Below are 15381 nucleotides of genomic sequence, written 5' to 3'. Positions count from 1 at the left end.
ATGGAAACATCACATCTATTTATTCACGCAATAACATCATGGAATCGTGTGTGTGTGTGTGTGTGTGTGTGTGTGTGTGTGTGTGTGTGTGTGTGTATGCGTTGTGGGTGGTTAGGTGGTTATTTATGGGTGGGATGTGGGAGGTGGAGGTATAAAAGGTGGAACCGCCTAACTGTACTTTATGTAAAAAATATGTATGTATGTATGGATGGATGTTTTAATTTCTAAGGCACTCACCAAAAAAATCAAGCTACTGTGGTAAATAAAACACTGTCTGGGGAGTAGCAAGGGGAAGTCAGTTGAGGACTGTGGTAGAATAGGACATAGAAATACTTATTTTTCCTCCAACCCCTACCCACTTCCATGGGAGTAGTGTACTCCACGGCCCAAGTATGTAGGGATTGACCAGCAGATTTACTTTGGTCAATGGAACCTGGGAAGCAAGTGTGCCACTTCTAGTTTAGAATTTAAAGGTCATCTAGAGTCTCCATTGATCTCTCCTTGAACTTCCAAACTCCACAATGAGAAGAGTATGTCCAAGATCGAGTTCATATTCCCAAAAGCGATACTCCCAGAATATCGATATCTATAAATAGACATCTAGAAGCGGATGAGACTGAATCCATAGCCCAGAGCCAAGCTTAGCTGTCCACAGCCCAGATGAATTAAAGGAAACCCACAGGTGCATTAAGGGAAAATAAATGCTTCTTGTTTATGCCCATAAATTTTGTGGTTCACTGTTATAAAGTAATAATAGACTGATTCAAGGACTAAAAGTTTTCTATAGAGCAGCAACATAAGAGATGTGTGCTAATTATCAATAATTGATATATTTAGGAAAAAATTAATAGTAAATATGTTTACAATATATCCCAATGACTTTGCAAACATAAATATAAAATTTCTGGTACTTCCTGTGTCTCCTGCTGTTTCTTTAACTATTGCAATCTGAGGTTATTCTTCAAGGGTACTGGTCTGCCAGCTCTTCCAGAAAGTTTTCTCTGATACCTCTAAATAGAATACTTCTCTACTTTCTCTCTGCTTCCAATGGACTTCTACTTTATGGCATAGTTAATTCTGCCTTCTTCATTGTATACTTACATTTCAATGTAAATAAGGTAAGGTAAACTCTTCGGAAAGCTGTTATATTTTATTCACCATTAGTAATAGTTTCATCTATTGCATGATTGGTTAAGTGCCTTCAATATAGTAGGGTCTGAAAAAATATTTTCAAATTGAAATCACAATTTTACATACACATATATCACCCATATGACAGGAAATAGAGAAGATTCTATCACCATATGGAAAATGACTAAAGTTTTGTTTTTTTTTTCTTTCCTATTAAGTATAATTTCTGAGAAAATTAAGGCCATATTTTAAAGAAACCATTACATCATTGTCATCTGTATGGTATGTAAATGAGAAATTATATTTGAAAAGAAAACATAGTAGACTTGCAGCATAAAATATTATGCCTCTTTAAATAATTTATTTCCACATTCAGTTCAGTAGGTATTTGAGGGTGTTACTAGAGAATAAGTTCTTCATAAGGATGGAAATTACTGGCTCATTTAAAAAAAATTTTTTGCTATTAAAAATGCACTTGCTGCCAGAATCTCCGGACAAATGCATATCATTAAAATACATAAATAAAATCAGGAAAGAAAGTAAACTAAGAAAGACACACTAAACTTCATATTGAGCTCCAAAAGTTAAAAATTTTAGCTCAAATAATTCTAAAGGAAAAAAAATCCAAAATAAAATATCCTTTCAACTAAATATTCCTTTCTTTGAATAAGTCATGTTCCATAGACATTCCTGGAAAGGAAGGTGCTAATACCTACACTAAGATAAAAACTATGTGTCTTGGTTTGATAGCCTTCATGATTCAAGATAATTTTGCACAGAGCATCCACTCCTCTTTCATTTAAGGACAACTTCTAATTGAATATTATTTCTGCCTTCTCCAAAAACATGGCTAGATTCTTTACCCAACAATATTACTAGTTTCCTTATTAAAATACCAATTTTTTTTTTGGCCAACCAAGTATCAACTTCTTATAATGTTACTATTTATAGAACTGATGTAAGTCAAGAGTATTAAATTTACAGTCTTGGTTTTATTATTTTGGTGGGAACTTGGCAAGCCATTTAAACTCTCTGGGCTCCAGGTTCCTTGGGAGTTGCAATATATTTAGGTGGGGGATATTTTATTTTTTTATATATTTTTTTAGGATTAAAAATTCTCCTTCTTCCTTTATTTGGCAGACATTTCCACCTCCTCCCCACAGTGAACGGGACGAGATAGACAGGGGGAGAGAGAGGAATATATGATGCTGACAATGAAATCTCAACACAGTTGGGGACCGAAAGCTCCAGGAGATCATGAGCAGGGGTGGTGAGGAGCATTCAGGAGCATTCAGCCTGTTCTGGGATCCTTGCTGACTTTGAACAGTTGTTACTGATAAATAGTGGTAGTAACATTTGCACAGGATAAGAAACAAGTTCAAGTGTCATCTGTTACTGCTAATAAGACTGTCAGAATTGTTGGTTGTTCCCCATTTACTAAGATCCTAAAAAACGCCCCACTTAGAAGCACGGTACCAGTGCGAAACTAGAAACAAAAGCCCATTTGGCAGACCTGACATTCACGAAACACAAAAAAGAACAGGAGAATTAGTAAGGTGCACAGAGATGAGGGCCTGCCATTCTCTAATGTTCTATGCATTTTCACATGATGGTGCTGATCTTTTTTGCATATTTCTGGCTGTCTGGACGTGTTTGGCAGACGTGAGGAAGGTACGAGTTAGAGGCAGCATACTTGTGATCATTCTGCTAGTTACACTTGGCTGGACCTCCATCCACACTCGTAACCCCTGGGCATTGACAGAAAAGCTGTGCCTGGCTTCAGAGAAAACTGAGAGCACTCCCAGTACAGGATTGAGGGGGGGCTTTTGTGGCGGCCAGGCTCAGCCTACTTACTGAGGAGGCTGTGGGGTTGTGTCATGAGAGTCAGAGGTCTATATTTGTCCAGAGAAAGAAAAAAAGAAAAGAAAACAAACAAACCCTTTGTAAAACACTTGGAGAAGTACCACTGTCAAGAATATAAACCTGTTTTATATATATTCATCATAGCATTTCAACTCTGTTTAAAGATAAAAATAAAAGTAAAAAAAAAGCTCTACAGGTATAAGAAAATTATCTGCCAAAGACTAAATTCCTACAATTGATATTTATATTTTTTCAATTCAATGTGCCTCAGCTATGATTTTTATTTATGTATTTATTTATTTGTTTAGGCTGATGGGAATATGGAGCAAAGCTTCGAAATTGATAAAAATTAGGGAAGAATTTATATTAATTCAGATGTATCTTTGTATCATACAATGATTACTTGCAATTTATACTATGTTATCTCCTAAATATTAACAAACATAATAAAAGAACGGGGGCAGAATACAGCAATAAATAGGATGCTGGATATTAAATGCAATGGAATTCCAACCTTTCAAAGAAATAACCTCTGCCAAAAAATGGAAAGTTAAATGGAACAAAAGCATGTCAATACAATGAGGAAACCAACAGCCTGAAACTAGTTAACAGTGATTGAATTACTATTCCTCTGACTATAATTTAGACAGGATCACATGTATAAGGTGTAATTTAAATTGCCTCTGTACTTAATAAAAATAGTAAGAAAAGTTGTTACCTTCTGATTTTATGTAAGAAGTGGCCATTCATATAATAAAGAACATACAGCCAACAAAGACCTGCGAAGTCCAGATGACAAACCAAAACCTCTGACAAAGTAGAGGTGGAGGGCGGTGGCTCAGCAGGCAGGAATGCTTGCCTGCGATGCCAGAGGACCTGGGTTCAATTCCCGGTGCCTGCCCATGTTAAAAAAAAAAAAAAAAAGTAGAGGCAGACCTCAAAATGGACAGTTTGCATCAAGAGACTCCTACAGGCATAATGCAAAATGATTCCTCAAATAGGAAATTACTGAGAATAAATTCACGATTCTTTATAGCAATATTGGCTTTTTCTGGGAAAATAAAAGTCAGAGAGTAGCATTCCATAACTGATCCTAGATGGCTCTTCTATACTCCCACTTGACACCCTTCAATAAATGCCATGAGAAAGGGCTCAAAAAAAAGGCAAAGGTAAAAAATGGAAAACTACCCCCATAAATACACTAACGTTCAAAAAGGCAAAGGTAAAAAATGGAAAACTACCCCCATAAATACACTAATGTTCCTGAACGTTAGAAGATTTAATATCACCGTATAAGAAGATAACGCATGCTAGTGCATGTCTGATCCTGATGAAGCTGCTGCAAGGGCAGGAATTAAAATGTGACTTTAATTATTATAATAATTATTAATTAATTAATTTATTAAGTCTGAGCCCTTGAGGAGCTGAGCTCAGTAGGAATGCATTTAGAGTTTTTTTTTTAAAGCCTGGACATAAGGATCCTTGAAAAAACTTAATTTCTCTCCCATTCCACCCTAATGCAATTTCAATGAAGGTTGAACTGTTTCTAAAAAAATCATCATACCGTATCCCAAGTCTAATCTCCTAAGGGAAAATCAATGTCCTGTCAAACTGATTGGCATATAAACTCCTAAATACACTGAGATGATTTAAACCATACCTGTTAAAAGAGATGGTAGGGGAAGAGAAAGAGAGACAGAGAGACAGAGAGATGCAGAAAGAGAGACACAGTGAGAGGGGAAAAGAGGTAGAGACAGAGAGAGAAAAGAGAGAGAGAAAGTAAGTGGCTTCTTTAATAAGATAAATGAGAGCTGGGATGAAGAGTTTTAAATCCAAAGATATAAGAGTCATTGATATGATAATACGAGAAGCATCTGGCTCACTCTTGTCGAACAACTTTACTTGTTTAAAAAAGCCAACTCCCATAAAATCTATTATATCTTATTTCTAATATTTTACTAAAAAGAATGTATATTCTCTACCACGAATATGGCTCTGGAATTATTTCAACATCATTTTGGAATAGAGATTTATAAACACGCTGGAGTTGTCTTCTAAAGACACAGATAAAAGTGAACAGATCATTCTCACCTGTTTTCTGTAACAAAAGACAGTATCAATTTGCCTCAATTTGGATACATTGAAGCCCTTTAAATACAGGGAAACTTTAGGGGCTCCTGAATGTCATTAGATTTCTAATCTATCAATCAAGGACAAACCCCCAAGTTCCCTCAAGTTGCATTTAAAGAACAACAATTAAAACAGTGACAAATAAGGACTTATTTTCATATACACCTACATATAAAGTGATGCAAATAATGAGAGGCACAGAAAGAGTACGAAAATGTTTAAACACACTTGCAGAAATGATTAACTCCCATTCACTTACATGGAAAATGTCACATCATCTTGAGTTCTGAAAATACCAGGTGGACCTGTTCTTTGTAACTTGGAGGTCTGATTTGAAAGAAATCAGTGTTGATGTAACAGTTTAAAGCAGCAATGAAGCAGAACATTTAACCTACTACAGAGAAAAGAAAAAAGCAAAAGAAAAACTTTGGCCGAGTGTCTTCTGAACCAGCGCGGCTGTGCATTGACTCAAAAGGAAGAAAAAAATGAACAGCGGTTCTGCTGCCCTAGGGCAACTTAATATTACAAACGGGGCACTGCAAAGACTCCTAAAGCTAACCGTGCAAACAACTTGCAAGTCTGGTTTAAAATGTGTCTTCACAGTAAGACACATTGGTTTCTTAAACCACAAAGCATCCAGAAATATTAACTTCGTTGTTATTTTTAATTCCATTAAAGAGATTTGCTTTGGAATTTTTCAGAGGCCCTCATAAGAAAACTCAATGCTGAAATTCCAGCAGTAAATACGTCCACTATTTGTGCTGCAGAATGCAAAATGTTTACTTAACACAGATTATAGAAAAGAGACTCTAAACCTTATGCAGAATGCACATTAACTGCATTGCAAAATGTGACTGCATGATTGGAGAGATGAACTCTAGAAATAAAGGAGTACATGTTATTGGCACGTAAGCGTGTCCTCTAAAAAGTGATGATATATTCCAAATAATCGGAAATTGCATTTATTTTAGTTATTTTAGAAAATCTCCATAAGAGAACTGAAGTGTGATGAAACCTGAATTAGAATCACAGTAATATGAAAAATTGAGTTACATCCTTCAAATCAAATCTCACAGGCAAAACACAAATGCAAAACAACTCTTTGTTAAGTCAAGTTTTTCCATGATATAGCTATAAAAATAACACACTTGTCAAGAAAGCTTATGCTTTTTCTAAAATACACAGTTACAAAGCTTGCAGCGGGGATGAAATGCTCCCTTGAATTTTTCTTTCCCTTATAATACCAAGATTCTTATAGAAAAGTGCCCATATAACAAAGTAAAGTGGATATTGTCACACCTACCATCAAATTTCTTGTGCCTGGACACAAAAGTGGTGCGCACAAAATGACTCGTCTCTTCAACCAGGTTTTCAAACTCGAGTTTGCTCTGTTGACTTAACTTGTCCTCCATTTCTGTCGTGCAGCAGGTATATTCCTGAGGACAGATTCTTAAGTGTTCCCCTGTAATGAGAAATGAAAGGTCAGTATGGAATGACAGGGACTTCTGGTAGACTCTCGGGAATCTACCTCTCTAATATTTCCCTAAAATCCTGGCGTACTGGCTCCATCTACCCCTCAACTCATGCCTGTGAACTATATCTGCGCCTCAGCACATCAGAATGTTGAATGGCCCAAAACCTGTGCCAACTGAAGTTAAGGCTGATATTTAGTTCCTGTTCCATTATATAAGTGAAGGTATAGTAAAGATCTCGAAAGATCACAACTGTTCTCCTGCTTTTATTTGACATGTAACAAGTAACACCAGGCAACAAGAGCTGCAATCCAGTTGTAAGTGAGCTGGCCTTTCAAAACCTCAAAGAAGGCAAAGGACATTTAGCCCCATCATCATGTGTTAGATAAGAGTGAAAAAGATGGTTAGTTTCTTGTATTCTCTTTCTGCCTGCCTGCCTGTCTGTTGGAATTCATCAGTTTTTCTCTCAAAATGAGTGTATTTTTAATGGCAGGTCCTTAGATGCCATAGTTTCTTGCAGTCAACATTTCTTATCAGACAGAGAATGTTCTTCTGAAAGAAGGAAGACATTGATGGGTTCAATTAATGCTTATGCTATATGGGAATGTAAAATAAAAGGCAATGGAAGTCTTGTATTTAATTCAGCAGATTTATCATGAGATATTCTGGGCTACTCCCACTGAAAATATTACTTTCTTCACTGTTATTTGCAAGTAGAAGCCAGTTCTTTACTTCATGAAATTAAAATGGTCTGTTCTTGAATAAAATATGAATTTACAATTGATGCAGCTCAGTAACTGTCAAAAATGTTTAACAAAGCCTGTGGAGGGTAGAAGGAAAATCTACTCAGCGTCTTGCTAAATAAAATCAATGAATTGTCCCTGTGATTAAAGTTACTGTCAGGGATTGAAAACCAAATGACAAAGTACTTCATGCTGTGATTAAAATTCATTTATAATGTTTAAGAGTACATATAAAAGTTTATCCTATGACCCTGTATGAAATATGGGGTGTCTCATGACATAGCTTTATGATTTAGCTCTTATTTTACCCTGGAATGAAAAATGGTGGCATGTGCATATTAGATCTTTAATAATTCCTAGAAGGAAAGGGACATCACAAAAAAAAAAATACCTTAAAAGAAAAAAAAAAGAGGAAAATGCCTCATATTTGAGAATAAGAAAAATCAAATTCAGGATGAGTTAGCATCTAGGAGGGATTAGGATTTGCTAGAAGTAACCAAACAGCTTTATCTATAATATTTTATTTCTTAAGTGGATGATGGATACATGATGTTTATTATATTATCTGTAAGTTTTAAATATTTTGCAATAAAACTTTGCAATTATCCATCTAATAATAATAAAAGGAATAGCAACTGTGCTACGCTGGAAAGGAGCACAGCATGTAGATATTGAAGTGAAAAAAAAAAAAAAAAAAACCACAATCAGCCTTTGACATTCAGAAACCAGTGCAAGCCATGCTACGCTCCTATCAGACATAAACAACGTCACAGAACACCAAACTCGACAAGATTACTCTGAGACCACAATAAAATGAGACAAAACAAGGCCAACTCATAATTTTTATCTAAACACCAACTAAAACGAGGTCACTGTGCCATCCAAGCAATACAAACACCTCCTCTCTTGGCCAGTGAGTGACTGTTACTTCTTTACCATTTACAGATTATTCCCTGCACTGGTCGCCCTCCCGGCAGATAAAGGTATCCCTACAAGATACCCAATCATAGACTTGCCTCTGCTCTCCAAGAGCATCTAATTCAGAGCAAACCCTGCTTTTCTATGCCCTCCCCCAATCACTCATCACAAACCCAAATTCTATAATTATTTTTTTACCGCCTTCTTGACAAACAATCCATGGTCTTCCGTGGTACATGCTCCTTTACCGCAATAAGTAATAAAACAACTTATTCAGCTATAGATGTGGTTCTTGGCTGGCAGACATTGTCAATACCAAACATGATTTGGGGAACCAAAAAAATCATTCAATCATCTTCTTGAAGTTTCGCCATCAAAAACTGGCTGTTTCTAGTTTAGCCGAGGCACATGAGGTGAATCTATGGCATTGATTTAAATTATCTCCCCATCCCTTCATTTTCTTTCTCCGTGAGTGAGTGTATATTTCTGTCCCTCTTCTCTCTAGTGTTCTCTCTGCCAGAGCCCATATAAAGGATAAATGAGCTGATTTTTTGAAAACACTTCCATTACATGGGACATCTAATACTGCACTGAATTAGTAAGTCAGCCTTTTATGTTTATCTCTGTGACTCTAAAGCTTTATCCCACACACCAACATATACAACACAGCTGCAATATTTCTGGATTAATATTGTCCCACTAAAAAGTATATTTTTGTTTCCATTTATAATTTAACCTAAACACTGTTTTGTTTTGTTTTGTTTTTTTGAGTCAGAGATTATTATGCTTCCCATCCAATTTAATTCATGGAATATAGATCCATGAGGTTTCTTTTTCAAATAGCCCCAAAACATTAAGTTATGAAATGTTACTTTTCTTTTTGTCAGTTTTTCACCAAAAGTCTCACACATTTTGATTTGTGCTCAATTGCAATGATTCAGAAGCAGCTCTGATGTACTAAATCTAGAGACATGGGCATTTCATTAGTGTATAATAGACTATGGGTAAAGGGAAACCTGCTATAACAGGTCAGAGAAAGGAGCATTCTGCAAAGCTGTTAATGAAAAATATCCACTCAATATGGCTACAGATAAGTGAAATTTGACTTGGAGTGACTAGATAAGTAGACTTTGGTTTATTATTTTTCAAATACAGAAGTCTAGCACAGAACTCAGAAGAAGGTGGGTTTGACTCAGTCTCTTGTCCTTCCCAGAAGTATCTAGACACTTATAATAAAGAAGGAAACTTAAGAATCTAAATACCAGGGTTATTCTGAATGTCGGTTTAGGACTGAATCAAGCTCATAGCCACTGTACCCGCCCGCCCCCCCTAATTTCAGATAGAGCCAGGTAGTTCATTATGTTTTCCATTAGCTGGGTTCTCCTATAGTTGCAGGCAGCTACGTGCCCAAGGAAAGCAGCCCATCTTTAATTCTAGAGGTTACTACATTTACTACTCCATAATGCTCTCACTTCATTTCCTCCTCCATTCAATATAGAGTATAATTCACTTTTGAAAAGAACTTCATAGTCTATTTTTTTTTAATTAAATTATTTGGGACATTGTTTAATGACACAGTGATCATACAAGCTGATATGTTAATTTCTTTATTTTAATTTACTCTTTCCAGTATCATACATATCAGTAATAATTACATAAAATATGGATGCTAAAATTAGACATATTGAGGTTTGACCTTACCACTTACTACCTATACAACGTTAGCACGAGGTACTTAACACATGTCAATTCCTCACCTGTAAAAATGGGAATACGAATATTAGGTTTAAGGATGATGTAGGATAAAGATTTAAACGAGTGCCTAGAAAAGCATTCACTCAAGTAGTTATCTTTAGTAATAAAGAGTTCTAATGGACAAACAAAAGAATAAATTTCCTCATTCATAAACATAAGAAAATGTTTGTTTGTTTGTTTGTTTTGGTAAGTAGAAATGGGTTCCTCCAGAATAATCTCTCCAACAATATCTCATTCCTATTGGACTTAATAACTATTTATTTGATGCCAACAAAGAACAATGCATTGCAAGTGTGTTCTTTTCTAGATCTAGGTGAATAAATACAAACTAAATGTCGTAGGTACAATAGAAATTGTACCATTTTCAGTATTTTGCAGACATAAATGTTAAATTAACATAAATTAAGCCAACCACCTACCAGAAGGCATATAACCCCTTCGTGCCATAGCAAAGAAGCAGAAAGAGCTACCAGGAAAAAGTAATAGTCACATATATTCTTAATGTCTCTAAGCCATGACTACTGTAAACTTTGGAGAGCTTTTTTGGAGAGGAAAAGATGTGTTGGTGTTGGGGACAATGGTGATGTCTTCAGCCCACTCGCACACCCCAAATCAGGGTAGGCTTTAGTTATTATTATCACTCATTCAGAAGGGCCTGCTAATTCACTGCTTACCTCTCCTGTCTAGTATGTTGGATGTGTTTAAATAAAAACAGATGGACTGACAAAATGAAAATGCTGGGACCTAGTGATATGGTGCCTATGAGTTAACTTGACAAGCCTTCAGGAAAAACACTGTCATGCTTGTGCATGCATTGATTGTAAACGACACCCTCGGGGCAGTGAGTTGGTATTTCCAGTACCCCAGTTAGGAATCCATACTCTTGAGGTCGCCACAAGCAACCTTTCAAATATTATCTGTACCAATGCCAAGGTTCACAAATTACCATAAGAAATGTTAGGAATCCATGTTCTTTGGTGAAATGAGTGGAGTTAGCCAGAAAGGTTTGACAGGCTCTAATCTCACTGCCTGAATGAAATGTGAGAATGCCACCAGCTGAACTAGGTAATTCTAGGGCTCTGACCCTGTGTCCCCACATAACCAAGCGAGAACCTTGTTGATTGCCATCATGAGAACTCTGAAGGATCCTGTGGTCAGAAGATCCCTCTGTCTGCCTCAGAGTAAACCTTGCATGCAAGATGCTTGTAAGTGCCTGGTGGGAGAGCACAGCAGCATCCTCAAGCCTACAGAATCAGGGCGTACGACAAGTTCGGGAGTCGCTAGCTAATACATGTCTGAATGTGTGATAAAATTTAGTCTGAGCCTTGCTTTCTTTCTAATATATTGTTCAATAGGAAGGTAGTGAAAGAAATGAAGTACAATTCCTTTTCCTTGTTTGATATTCACCAATACAACCTGATGACAGTGAATGGCCAACAGGGCTCAGGACAAGTTATTCTGAGTGGATTTCATTCCCTAAGCCCCCTCTAGAGCAGGAGTCAGCAAACCATGGCCTGAGGGCCAAATCCAGCCCAACGTGTTTTCAAGTTTGTGTCCTTAAAATTTTACTGGAACACAATGCCCATCCATTTGCATTTTGTCTATGACGGTTTTAGTATCACAAAAGCAGATTAGATGTGACAGACCATATGACCTACAATGCCTAAAACATTCGCTTTCTGAAATCATACATGATAGCTATTCTGGTATAAAAAGACAACAGCTCGAACCCTTTCTGTTCCAATGTCTCTAAATAGTAAAAATATGAAACTTTTCTCAGCTTATTTACTTCCTGACACTTATGAGCATTTGACATAATAATGGAATTCTCCCAAAGTTATAGCTTACGAAGGAGGAGAAAGAGTTGTCCTTTAAGACTTTCTCACCTTCAATCCTTTCTCAAATTCCCTTAGGTTCTTTCTGCTATCTAATACATAATTAGGTACACAATTTAGCTCTGCTGAAATGGAGCTACATATCTCCACAATTACTATTTATACAGATATTAATGGTTTTCTCCAGAAGATCAGGATTAGAAACCATAAGGGTAGAAAATATGGTATGAACCTTTATTCATCACACATTTATTGAGAACCTTCTGGTCTAATCATAATTACAATTTGTGTCCAAGAAGATGAGACCAGGGCCATCCAATCAGACTTTCATAGGCTGAAGCTTTCCTAGGGCACTTGAAGTTAATGCTGGTGAATTATCTGGGTTCCTGTATATTATAGGACTCTCTAGTAGTTCTAAAATAAATAAGGGGAACTGTAGACATGGATGATGGGAATCCTACCAGGAAGTTATGGAATAAACAAAGGCTGAGGGGTGTATAACCAGACCATAATTTGTCATCAGTCTCCCAAGGAAGAGAGATGGGGCCATTCCTCCTTTTCCATGACCCCTTCAACTCAGTGTTGTTTTCAACAATGACTTTCCCCAAATGCATGCCCAGATGCTCATTTTCACTCAAAGATATGGAGGTGACAGTAGAAATGTGATCGTGCCAGATTTTGCTCCCTCCGGGGATGGCTCTGGGTCAGAAAGCTGCCAGGAATAGACTTGGCGAACGGCACAGTGGAAAAAAGTAGAAGGAGGAGGACCTCATTAGCCATGTGAACCAACCTCTATGCACCTGCTACTGACAACTCTCTGCCCTCAGAGGTGAGACACGGGGAATGCTTGCACATTCCAAACAAGCAAACAACAAAAATGAAGTGCCTTAAATGAGTCACGTTTCGCAGTCTATATAGACAATGAAGCTCTCAGCTTTTATAAAACCCTGGGGTGCTCAGGGCTAATAATATTATTGCAACTCCTAGGAAGGAGGTAGGAAATTAAAAATAACAACAAAAATAAGCAGAAAAAAAGCCCTGAAAAAGCACAAAAGAAGATGGCTGTATCTCACAAAACAGAGAGTTTCAATTTCTGACTCTACAAATTCCATTTGATTAGAGTACAATATTTGTATTAGACTTAGCCCTTTCCAGAGTGTACAGTTTATGCCAAAGTTCTCTCATCCTTGAGCTGCTGAAATCCCCACAGTCAATTAGCTGTGTCTGATATCAAGCTGCAGAGCTCCCTCACTATTTGCTACATCTTCTCGAATAACCATTCACTTTGTTCATTTGGTGCCTAGCAAGTTGACTAAAGGAAAAAAAAAAGTAAAAGAAAAATCTAAGGAAACAGTTGGAGGAAGGAAAATAACTCAGAAAAGTTACCTCTTAGCTGGAATTTTTGATGGCTAAGATAATTTAAATTGGAGTTAATAGACCAGGACTGTTTTTATTCTCAGAAAATTCCTATACAACCTAATTAGGAGTGGCAGAACATTTTTAAATGTATGTTCCAGTTCATTTCTTTAAGTTCAAATTCTCAAAACCCCCAAATAAGCACTTCTTCAACATTTTTCACTGAGAACTGTTATTCTAGATGATCCTTTCATATCATCAAGGGCTGCTCTTTAGTGAAGCTGATCACTCACATATCAGAAATGTTCAAGCTTTTGTACAAGTTTTAGAAAATTCAATTAAAATTCTAATTCAGCAGATCTTATCATGCAAACAACCTATATTATTGTCATCCATTTATGTTGTCAGTTTCTTGATAAAGACTTTAAATGATAGGTTCTTTTAGTTCTAAAATTTTCACTCAGAATTTTTCAAAGTAATTCCAATAATGGGACTGATGAATTCATTGTTTAATGAATCAGTTCTAATACCTACACAGAAAGAATTTCAAGCATGTTTCTCTAGATGGTATAGATGCATATGTCCATAGTTCTTCTAACAAATATTTCTGGTCTTTACCATTTTGTAGCTTTTATTATTTCAGAGAAGGGGTGGGGGGGTTGGAGGGGTCATGGCAGAAGGTGTGATCAGAGTGAATGAGGTGGGGTTAGGAGGAAAATGGGCAGTTTTTGAAGGTAAGTTGATCTCCAAGAGCACAGGCAGCTGGAAGGAGAAAAATTATCTTCACTCTTTCCTGTATATCTAATCTTGGATCTGAGTTACAAAACTATTAACTCTGTAAATACTTTGATCTTTTTAAAAAGGAAGGGGTGACTTCCGCAGAAGATGGCGGCTTAGTAAGGCCTGCGCGGATCTTAGTTCCTCCTCCAGAACAACTACTAAAGAACCAGAAACAGTATAGAACAGCTCCCGGAGCCACGACAGAGACCAGAAACACAGTGTACCCTATTCTGGACCGGCTGGGCCTGCTAAGAGACTCTGCTGCGGTGAGGTCCCCGAGAGGTGCGCGCATCCCTGGGCCACGGCGGCTGGCGGTAGGAGTCCCTTCCTCCCTCCTTCCTGGGCCAGCTGGGAGCTTTGGATCGGGTTCCCCAAGCTGCGGTGGCCGGCGCTCCTCCCCATGCGCAGCTTCCCGGGCCAGCTAGGAGCCTTGGAGCGGTGGTTCCCCAAGCCGCGGTAGCGGCGACCGGAGCCCCTGCCACACACGCGGCTTCCCAGGCCGGCTGGAACCTTGGATTGGTGGTTCCCCAAGCCGCGGCGGCCGGTGCCCCTCCCCAACTCGCGGCTTCCCGGGCTGGCTGGGAGCCTCGGAACAGCAGTCCCCCAAGCTGCAGTGGCCGGCGACCGCAGCCCCTTCCACACACGTGGCTTCCCAGGCCGGCTAGGAGCCTCGGAACAGCAGTTCCCCAAGCCGCGGCGGCTGGTGACCCTCCCCCACAGGCGACTTCCTGGAGGGAAAGGAAAGAGTCTTCAACAGTAGTAGAGACTAAGCCCAACCTAACACCAATAGTGGCATTAATGAACAACTTCTGACTACTAAAAATAGGCCCTCAGCTCAGGTGAAACTGATCAAGGCAGAAGACGCCGATTGGGCTAAATGAAAAAGAGGAAAGGGGGCGAAAGAGAGCCTTCTGCGGCTGTTTCTATGGAGGCTTCGTTGCCTCTGGGCTCAGTGCTGGGATTACATAGGTTACAACTGCCCGGAATGCAGAAACAGGCTGCTTTCAGGGCTCTCTACCACCTGAACCTTCACCATGGGAGGGGTGAAACGCAACTCAGGTGGAATCCCTCTCTCAAGGAATTCAGATCCCAGGACTTCACAATTTGAAGCCATTAAAACCAACCTACAACCTTTCCTCTGTCTCCATTACACACCCAGCAGCGAGAGTCTTCCAAAGTTAAAGGAGCCACAACATCTTTTGCTGGTGGGACCCACATACTGGCAGGATAAGAAAAACAGAGCCCAGAGACTTCACAGGAAAGTCTTTCAACCTGCTGGGTCCCACACTCAGGGAGATCTGATTAAATGCCCTGATGCCAGCAAAAACTAACAAATCACACCAGGAAAATTGGAGATATGGCCCAGTTAAAGGAACAAACCAGTAGCTCAAATGAGAC

At 38.3% G+C, this 15381-nt stretch overlaps 1 protein-coding gene across 2 annotated transcripts in view; it reads right to left on the bottom strand.

The window, feature by feature from the left end:
• Positions 1-15381, bottom strand: part of GPC6 (glypican 6) — a 1138931-nt gene that overhangs the window by 841358 nt on the left and 282192 nt on the right. For both annotated transcript variants that reach the window (XR_013174668.1, XM_077158532.1), the window contains exon 2: positions 6428-6586. Coding sequence is in view for 1 of the 2 variants with exons in the window: in XM_077158532.1 (XP_077014647.1) it covers positions 6428-6586 (159 nt within the window). In the remaining variant the exon portion in view is untranslated. The remainder of the gene's footprint in view (positions 1-6427; positions 6587-15381) is intronic.

The sequence above is a fragment of the Tamandua tetradactyla genome, chromosome 4, assembly GCF_023851605.1.
Source record: "Tamandua tetradactyla isolate mTamTet1 chromosome 4, mTamTet1.pri, whole genome shotgun sequence".
Taxonomy (NCBI): Eukaryota; Metazoa; Chordata; class Mammalia; order Pilosa; family Myrmecophagidae; genus Tamandua; species Tamandua tetradactyla.
This window is presented reverse-complemented; position numbering and strand designations above follow the sequence as displayed.